This window comes from Hippoglossus stenolepis, chromosome 8 (assembly GCF_022539355.2).
Source record: "Hippoglossus stenolepis isolate QCI-W04-F060 chromosome 8, HSTE1.2, whole genome shotgun sequence".
NCBI classification, from domain to species: Eukaryota; Metazoa; Chordata; class Actinopteri; order Pleuronectiformes; family Pleuronectidae; genus Hippoglossus; species Hippoglossus stenolepis.
Genome location: NC_061490.1, coordinates 26,345,500 through 26,355,913, shown reverse-complemented (window position 1 = coordinate 26,355,913; position 10,414 = coordinate 26,345,500). Strand labels below are relative to the sequence as shown.

Genomic DNA, 10,414 nt, shown 5'->3' with positions numbered 1-10,414 from the left:
TTTCATTCTGTAAAACGTGAGGAAGACATGAAGCTTTCAGATTTTAAATATCCACCTGGACGTCGTCCTGTCTGCTCTTTCTGTGTCTCGTGTCTCAATCAGCCTGTTTGGTTCCAGCTCCACAGACAGAGCAGCCGCAGGCTCCTTACCCAGAGACACATTTCTGGGTAATGAGACGGGGGGGCAGCAGCAGGAGCGTCCACCTGACAGGACGGAGCAGCTGTAATTGTCCCTGGAGACGAGCATCGTGTGGTCAGCCGCCTGAAACAGATTCAAACTTCTCCACGTCTCAGACACAGCAGGAAAACAAACTTTCTTTTACAGAGGTTCATTCTGAATTCAGTTCATTATAAATATCTTTTATTACCAATACATTTAATTCTACATTAATGGAGACCTTCTTTAAAACACTGTTGATTTTTACACAGGTTTCAATATTTATCCATTGATATGAAGGAACACTGGACAAACATGATGTGTAATCTGTATAATCTGTGGCTGTGATTTGCTGCAGTATGAGGAGTTTACATGTGGTTTGTTATAATATGTCATTAGTATGGAGGACATATGGAACACTTGAGTCATATGTAATATCATGTACAATATCTTATCTAGTATCGTTTCTTATCTTATCGTATATAGTACTCTATCATATTGTATCTAGTATCGTATCTAACATTATTTCGCATTGTACCAAATATTCAGATTTTGGTTGAAATATTAAATTTCCCTGGAAAGTTGGAATAAGACATTTATTTATATTTGTAAGTGTTAAAATAAAACGTCTTCTGGAATATGAACATTAATCAGAGCAGAAGTGTTGACATATATAAAGGTTTCATGATTCTGATGTGCCGCAGGACACATGGTGGCGCTGTGGCATCAGGGATGTGCGCGATAGAAGTGGAGCATCTTTTTAATTCCAATAAAGTTTGATTCAGAAAACCATGTTGTTGCCTAGCAGCAGGCTTTCAAACGGGATGAAAGAGTATGGAGGGTTATTAATGCCACGAGAGCCGGAGGAAGCCACAGTGAGCCGAGCCGCAGGCGACCGGAGCTGCGGTTCTGACTAAACTCTGTAATTCAGATTATTTAATTTATTTAATGGAGTTTTTCAATTAAAACGTGAACAAGGTTGTTTTTAAATCTTTCTGATCGTTGATAAATCACGTGAAAAATCGAAAGACAGAAATGATCTTATCCCACTAACAGGTGTGTTATGTTGTAACATCTAATAACAGACTGTAAATAAAGATGGACGACATGACAGCTCCCTCAAAGTGAAGCCACAGTGTCTTCATCGCCCCCTGGTGGCTGGCTGCAATATCCGTCATAAACCCTGCCACCTCCATGTTAGTAGATGGGACATGGACCAAACTAAAACATCTAAGTAGACGTTAAATAAATGTTTGTAAAGATGTTTCTGTCATTTCAGGTCGTTCTTATCTCTCTGATGTTTGTTCAGTTGATCAGTTTGGTTTGAATTAGTTATTTGATGATATAAAAACAGTCTCATCTGTCAATCATGACGTATGACATGGTTGGTCAGGTTTGGGACCTCGACCCACGGCTCCACAATCAGAGATATTTTGGCTTCCTTCATGTACATGGGACGAGTGTCGTCCATCTTTATACGGTCTGCAACAACAACCCTCAAACAGTGTGACGGTCTTCGTGACATTAATCTCCCTCCATATTTTCCTCCACAACATTTTAAACCGGCACAGCGAATCACAGAGCAGAGAAGTGATGCTCCAGGAGCTGCTGCCTCCTCCAGACCCGACTGATGACACGAGTTTTATCTCCTGTTGACAAAGACTGATCAAACTTTATTCAAACCATCTCCGTCAGCAATGAATAAAAACACAGGGACATGTTTGGATTTTAATCAAGAAAATGTGGAGTTATCGAACAAAGTGCTGAAGATTCTCTTCTTTTAGACCGGGTAAGATCTATCTTCTATCTCTCTTTCCTCTTCTCTATCCATCTATCTATCTATCTATCTATCTACTCTCTATCCATCTATCTATCTATCTCTCTATCTATCCATCTATCTATCTATCTCTCTATCTCTCTATCTTCTATATCTCTATCCATCTATCTATCTATCTATCTATCTATCTTTCTCTCTATCCATCTATCTATCCATCTATCTATCTATTTCCATCTATCTATCTATCTATCTCTCTATCTCTCTATCTCTCTATCCATCTATCTATCTATCTATCTATCTATCTATCTATCTATCTATCTATCTATCTATCTATCTATCTATCTATCTATCTATCTATCTATCTATCTATCTATCTATCTATCTATCTATCTATCTATCTATCTATCTATCCATCTGTCTGTCTGTCTGTCTGTCTGTATATTTTAATTATATAATTGCAGGTGCTTGTAACTGATTGAGACTAATTATAATAATTAGAAATTAATAGAAATCAGCCCAGTGAGATTTTATGTTATTTCAGTTTATTTTTCTCTGAGACATTTTACAGAAAAGCTATGAATGAGTTTCTCTGTGGATGTCGACTTGAGAGAAACTGACTGAATCTGTCGGTTTCTTCATGCTTCTGTAAATATTTTGATTTATTCATTTTTTCTTCTATAACAGACGAGTGGAAAGAAAACATAGAAAATACATATTCAGTCTTTTATGCATCTATTGCATTTTGAAGAGTTTTGTCATAAATTTAATCACAGGCTGTTTTCTCAAGATGGTTCATTTTAGATTAAGATGTTGTGAAACAATGCGTCAGAGCTGAGAGTATTTTTTATTCATATCCTCCTGGACAATCGTTTATATCAGAGCTCTCTGTCTCCAAGACAGACTTTGTGGTTTCTCTTGTTAAATGTTAATGTCGACTCGTTCTCGGTCTCATCTCGCAGCTGAAGACGAGGCTGCACAGAAACAGTCGGAACATGAATTAGATCAAACATCATGTATATGAAGTGAGGACACACACGTCCTCCAGCTACGACCTTTAATCTGACCTCACACATCACGTGTTAGTCCCTCTGGTTTGAATCTACTGAAAACTGAAGAGGAAAAATAAGATCAATGTGTGATTCTCCTCAACAGCACAAGTTGTAATTTTTTACATAAACTGAACAAGATTTTAATTTGAATTATTACAGTTTGTAATGTTCTAAACCCAAGTTCAATATTTAGTTACAGTAAAATCACTTTTGTGCCCAAATACAACATAAAGAATCGCAGCATGTTTGTTAAATCTTAAACATTAAATCTTTGTTACTAAACTTTCTGCCGCTCGTGCTTCGTTATCAGAGACAGATTCAGATTCAGACAAACAACATTTGAAGAATTATCAAAACCTAAGTCTTTTTATTGCTGTTTTGGGTTCAGGGTCATTATACATTAAAATATGTCTTGTACACAGATTGTATGGAGATACCAATAAATCGTTTTTTACAATTTTAACCTGGCCACATTACAGCATTAACATTTAAGTGAATATTTGAAGAAATTCTCTCAAGTCATATTGTGTTCACAAGAACGGGACAAACGGACGCTGCACAACCCAGAAACATAAGTGGGAAACGGTTCAGCAGGGATTGGCGGCTGCTTCAACCTTTAACCTTTAAAAGCTTTAAAAGGTGGAGACCACCCAATCCTGTCTCTGCTCAAATGGCCTCATGTAATATTCAGAGAATTAGTGAGATGACAGCGTCACAACTGGTAAAAGGGAAAGAATCATCACAGGAAAAGTAGCATTAGATCTATTAATTAGAAAAGCCAGCTAAAATATTTAAATACGGCAGAAGCCAGAGATCTGCACAAGTAGGACACGGACTGTTCTAACTTCTCTGCTTCTTAGTGTCTCGTTCTTCTTCATCCTCCACTGCTGTAATAACTGAGGTTACGTGAGGATGTTCCTGTCCCTTCTGACAACAGCAGGTTCCACAAGTCCATAAAACAGACGACTTCACTCTGTTCATGTCTTTTCAAATGGTCACAGAGTTATAGACTCAGCAGCTCTATCACTGAGCACTACCTGCTCAGCATTGAGCCGCAGACAGACAGTTAGAAACATGAGGTGCATTTCAATCCACCTGTTTTTATGTGCAAACATAGGTGGGAAAAAGTTCATGTCCCAAAAGGTTGTTTAGGTGCATCGACAGAAATGATGACGTAAAGAACAAATATTTTTTCATCACGTTAATAGATTTACTTATTTGGTTTGAGCTTAGTTTGGAGCTCTTTTAATCAGGTGAAGTTGTTGCCCTCCTCTACAGTGGTGTAATGGCACCTAACTGGAGGATTAGCGCCACCTACTGCTCATCCCGGTGAACCACCACTAAATGTTTGCATAATGGCTTATCATCTTGTTGGGTTAGGGAGTGCATAACTGTTTACAGGAACATGAGCCGATAAAGAAGCCATAAAGAGTAATTTGCTTCCTTTTGAAATGAACGTTATTGACGTCTCTCAACATTCAACTCTCCAACAGCTCCCCCCCCTCCACCATGAGCCGCCCTTCAAGTTCGGTGGCGGCGGCTGAGCTCTACGGCGACAGCACCTCACCGGTGTCTCTGGACTCCAGTGTTTTCTTCAGCGAGACGACGGCGTCCTGCGTCAGAGACGTTGACTTCTTCATCATCAACGTTGGAGGGAGTCGCTACGTGCTGTCCCAGGAGCTGCTGGCGTCCTACCCAGAGACCCGGCTGGGGAAACTGGCCTCCTGCAGCCGAGACTCGGCTCTGGAGCTCTGCGATGACGCGGACCTCCTGGAGAACGAGTTCTTCTTTGACCGAAATTCACAGACCTTCCAGTAGGTGGCACCTCCCTCTCCTCCCTTTGCCGCGCAAAATGTCGAGTTGCAACAATCAAAGATGACAAATTATTATCTACCCAAAATTTGTACTAACCCTGATCTGAGAATCTCATGCTCACTTTAAGTACAGTGTGATATCGATGTGCAAGAAAGCTGCTCACAAACTTTCACAAAGATGCAAGTATTTGCAAACAAAACCACCAAGATCCACCTTTAGTCTTCAGTGAGAACGGGTCCGATTGGCTGGGACGACTTTTCTTTCCAGAATGTGTCAGAACTGCACCTGGTGGAGATCAGATCACAGAGGGAGCAAGGCTAACACCAGATCCATACGTTTTCTTGTTCTTCCCCTATAAAGGACAGAAATGGCCTCGAGTCGTACAGTAAAGCAAAGACAGCACAATAACTGTGTCACTTCTTTCTCGTCTCTCTGTATTTCTGCCAACAGGTACGTGATGAACTTCTACCGGACGGGTCACCTGCACGTCAGGGAGGAGCTGTGTGAGGTCTCCTTCCTGCAGGAGATTGAGTACTGGGGCATCGACGAAGTTCGGATCAACCCTTGCTGCCGCGAGCGTTACTATCGCCGCAAGGAGCAGAAGGAGAGCCTCGATGTTCAGGGAGAGTTTGAGGCTGATGATGATGATGAAGATGATTTTATAGGCGCTGTCTTCCCTGCTCTCCGCAGACGCCTTTGGGACCTTCTGGAGAAACCTGACTCATCACGGGCAGCTCGCACCTTCAGCTCACTGTCCCTGCTCTTCGTGGGGCTGTCGCTGATCAACATGGTGCTCATCTCGCTGGACTTAGGGGAGGACGTTGGAGTGAGTGACGTTGGAATTAGCGCACCGTTACTGTTTGATGCCCTGGAGTACGTGTGCGTGGTGTGGTTCACGGGCGAGCTGGTACTTCGGTTTCTCTGTGTGAGGGATAAGTGTCGGTTCAGCCAGAACATCCTCAACGTGATCGACCTGCTGGCCATCCTGCCCTTCTATGTGACGCTGGCGGTGGAGAACCTCCATGGAGGAACCACCGAGCTGGAGAACATGGGCCGCGTGGTGCAGGTCCTCCGACTCCTCAGGTCCCTCCGCATGCTGAAGCTGGGACGACACTCGACAGGTAAACACGGATCTATGCCCTTTACTCTTTGAGAGTGGGGGGGGTGGGGGTGGAGCCCAGTTAACTGTTGGAGCCGCTGCTCTCAGCTCACACCTGAACCGTGTTCACGCAGAAAAGAACATGATACAGAACGTTCAGACAAAAAGTCTGAAGTGATGTCGGGACCTGAGGTGCAGACGTCTGGATTAATGTGCTGACGGCTGCGTGGCGTGTTTCTCACTCTCGTTCCCTCCACACGTGTCCGCAGCCCGTCGGCGGTTTCAGATACAAGATGTGAAAGAGAAATGGAAATTCTTCTCGGTGAAGTTGCAGCTTGAGATTACAGCCAGGAGGTTTTCTGAGGACGACACGGACGAGAGAAAAGAAATATTGATTTGTATTTTGGTAAATTCCTTGAGGAGACGGAAGGAGGAGAGAGAGTGTGAGATTATTCTGTGTGAGTGTGTCTGAGTGTGTCAGGGATGTATGAACACTTTGATGTGGGTGATTTCAGGAAGGATGATAATCCCTGGACTCAACTCATGAATAATAGAAGAGAAGATGGAGAGAGTGGTGATGGAGGGGTGAGTGAAAGAGGAGAGGAAAACGATGCAGCAAAGAAAGAGTGAGAGAGAAAAGAAGGATAAAAATATGAAAAGTGTTTGGCTATGGAAAAGTTGTCTGGTTCAGTCATGAGGTCATTTTAGAGGTCAACACTTAAAGAGTGAATTTGAAAGGAGCAACGTGTAATTTTCTGCCACTAGGGGGCGTCTCATTCATGAGAATATTAAAAGACAGAGTTTGTTGACGTGGTGAAGCAATGCGGGACGATGGGAGTTCTCCTCCCAGTTAGGATTCCTTCAGTGTTGATGGTTCAGGAGGTTTTTATCAGGAGATGAATTCTCCTGCGAGTCGAGTTTTTCTGTTTATTAACTGAAGCCTCAGACTGGACGGGAAAAAAGACCTGATTAACCTGCATCAGACGCTCAAACACAAGAACTACTGGAAAAGTCCTTTAAAAAGGTTATTCTGACTTTTACTCTTTAAAGGTCCAGTGTGTAGGATTTAGTGCGTCAACACTTCGTGTCAGATCCTCTTTAACTTCGTCTCTGTCTCTCACAGGAGAATCGAGAGATTCATCCCGGGATGTGAACGTTGGCTCGTACGTGGCTGTATTTATACATTTCCTCTTACGGCTCTTGTTATTTCCTCCTCGCCGAGTGGCTTCAGTCGCCTCTTTCAACGTTTGAGGGAAACCAGGACGCTCACAATCTGTCGCTCGCTGGCGACGGGGGGGGATACATGAGTTTCCCTCTTTTCTCTACAAAGTGACATAATCAGAAAACAGAGAAACTAAAAGACTGAGGATGTGTCAATGTTCAACTTTCACTCAGATTATTATTATGGTTAAGAAATGTTATTGAATGAAAACTGTTCTCCTGCACATTGAAATCTGACGCCACAGTGAGTGAAGACTTCTGACCACAGGTTGTAAATAAAGATGGCCGACATGACATCTCCAACACAGAAGAGAATCAACCTGTTGAAAATTAAATGTAACTTGAAGTTTCTGCCGTTTCTTCCTCCTCTGCTCAGGCCTGAAGTCTCTGGGTATGACCATCGCTCAGTGCTACGAGGAAGTCGGCCTCCTGCTCCTCTTCCTCGGCGTCGGCATCTCCATCTTCGCCATGGTGGTCTTCGCTCTGGAGCACGACCTTCCTGCCACGACCTTCACCAGCGTACCAGCCGCTTGGTGGTGGGCCACCACCTCCATGACCACGGTCGGCTACGGGGACATCCGGCCCGACACGGTTTTAGGGAAGGTGCTGGCCTTCCTCTGCATCCTGTCCGGGATCCTCATCCTGGCGCTGCCCATCGCCATCATCAACGACCGCTTCTCCGCCTGCTACTTCACCCTGAAGATGAAAGAGGCGGCGATGCGGCACGGCGAGATGCTCAAAAGGCTGGCCCGGGGCTCGATGGTGGAGACAGGAGGGGGGGTGGGGAGGCGTGAACCTAAGGGACGCCTACGCCAGGAGCGTCCTGGAGATGTTGAGGCGAGCGAGCACTCGCAGCAGCAGAGGAGAGGAACTGTGGTGGTAGAACCAGGAGACGAGACCTGGTGGTTGATGTTTCCCATAATGCACTGCTTCACCATGCTTCTGGAAACTGGATTTATTGCTACAAAAATCTTGCTTCAGTGGAAAGTTGTTTTTTCCTCCATATACAACGTGGTCTCTCTGCACCACCTTAAAAACCATCGGTGCCTCACCGTCATCACTCTGAGAATCAGTCATCAGTAAATTCTCCTGTGGGTCAGAGCGGTCCCTTCAAATGTCACAGTGACTGAATCAAATCACTGACCTGGGAGCCACAGACGTTCCTCTCTCTCGCTGTCGGGTTTGGAGATTGGACATCAGATGTTTTTGTCTTTTCATGTCTTTCCTTTGTCTTTCCTTCATCACAAAAATATGAACAGATTCAAACTGGAACCAGCAGTTTGATACCACGACCTTTTCTCATGTGCAATTTTATCCCACAGCGTGTTGTGACCTTTGACCTCCCGGCTCTCTCTCTCTCTCTCTCTCTCTCTCTCTCTCTGAAAGAACCTCTTTTTATTTCTTCTTAAAAATGTAAAATGCAGATGTGATGCTCCAGTTAGTTTTTTCTCTGGCTGCAGAGCCGGAGGCATCAAACGGTGAATTCAGGTCAGTGGTGAAGTCAGCGAGGCAGGAGATCATCGGCTGTACCTGTGGTGATGGTCCAGATTAAAAAGAGAGGGAGAGAGGAGGAGTTTTATCGAGACATGACGTGAACCTGAGAAAAGCTGTTTGGACCGCGACGATTTGAGACATGAAGCAAACAGTGTTGAGCTCCACTGAAAAATCTCCTGTCCTACTTAACGTCAGCTCAGTTGAGACGAGCTTGTTTTCCACTCCGGTCTGTTGAGGTTCCCCAGAGAACCGGCGTCGTTCCAGCTCGACTCACCGATCATCTGCTCCTCTTGTTTCCAGAAACACTCAGAATCAGCAAAGACGAGGGACGACCTCTTTAAAGCATCAACAGGACGGAGCCACAGACGTTTAGTGTCGACTTCATGTGTTTAACTCAGAGGATCTTTGCTTTACAGAGTAAAACTCACACAGAGTCACTGGAGAATAAGAATCTGTCTCTGACGACCTGGATATTATGTTAAATACACGATGTTAATTAAAGCAAAGAATATTATCTCACACACACACACGTTGAAAAATTAAATCGACCTCCATCCACACAAGCGTTTCAGCTCCTTATCAGAAATATTATAAATATTAATATCCACACTAACACACATGAAAACACACGTCACATGACCATGACCGTACTCTGGTCATGTGATGTAAACAGGAAGTGGATTGTCTCCTCTGCAGTTGGTTGCTTAGTTACAGAAAAACTACGGACGAGGAACTCGACGATGAAAAGTAGGAGCAACGATTTCTGTCCCGTTTCGAAGTCTTGTTCAAATGTGTCCTTCGATCTCCAAGGTTTTAATAAATCTATTACACGGACAGAGTAAAGAAATGTGAGTAAGAAATATAACAGCTTCAGTTTACTTCCACAACATGATGAAATGTTTCTTACGCTTCCTCCTCCCCTCATGGTCAGCCGTGCTTTCTGAAAAAGAGGGCGTGGCTTTGCTGCAGTCGCAGGCTTCACTTTGCTTCCTCTCTGTTGGTGGGTGTGTCAGAGGTGTCATCCAATCAGCAGCGACGTGTATAAACTCCGCCTTATGAAAGAGACGGTGACACGATGGATCGTAAAGATGCAGCAGCTGCTGTTTCACATCGAAGGAAACTGTTAGGAGACAAGTTTATATTTTATAATGAAGTTATTTAGTAAAATGAATCATCTGAATCTGTCCTAACATCAAGTGTATTATTAAACACATTTAAACTCATGTCATCTTCGTCCCAGGTTTCTTCCACCAGAAGAAGAAGAATGACCTTCTCAGCTGCTGTCGTTCAACAGAGTGATAAACACGCCACATCAACGTGTAGATTCAAGTCTTACTAGGTTTTGCTCGAGCTGAACTCAGGTTCATGAAACTACAGGCAGCACCTCCACATTCAACACTGAGACCTGTAGCAGAATATCATTCATAATCTTTGAGCTTTCTTTAGTGTGAAATGTAGAAATATTCAAACTAAACAAGGATCCTCTCATCATCGTCCTCTGGTCACAGTGTGTCCTCATGTGATGACACGTCTTTTGCCTGCTGGCGTGTCCTGTGTCCGTCCTCTCTGCTGGGACTCTGTCCTCTCTGCTTCTAAAACCAGCTTCATGAATTCATTCAGCTCCAGTGAAGCGACGAGGAATCTAACATGGAGGAGGAGGGGTTCATGACCTATACTCTGAACATCCTTCAGCCTTTGACTGTTGGTCAGAGAAAACAAATCATTTGAATAAATCATGTGGACTGTAAAAACGTCCACATGTTATGAACTAAATCATGATAATAAAAAACTAAAGGGATTTAT

At 43.6% G+C, this 10,414-nt stretch overlaps 1 protein-coding gene across 1 annotated transcript; it reads left to right on the top strand.

Annotated features, from left to right (window-relative positions):
- The first annotated feature begins 1,495 nt into the window (after positions 1–1,495).
- On the top strand, positions 1,496–10,288 carry kcnv1 (potassium voltage-gated channel modifier subfamily V member 1). Its single transcript, XM_035162898.2, is given in 5 exon segments — positions 1,496–1,945; positions 4,476–4,796; positions 5,248–5,918; positions 7,494–7,897; positions 7,899–10,288. Coding segments are annotated over 4 exon segments (1,482 nt in total). The 5' UTR covers positions 1,496–1,945; positions 4,476–4,491; the 3' UTR covers positions 8,001–10,288.
- Positions 10,289–10,414: the final 126 nt, after the last annotated feature.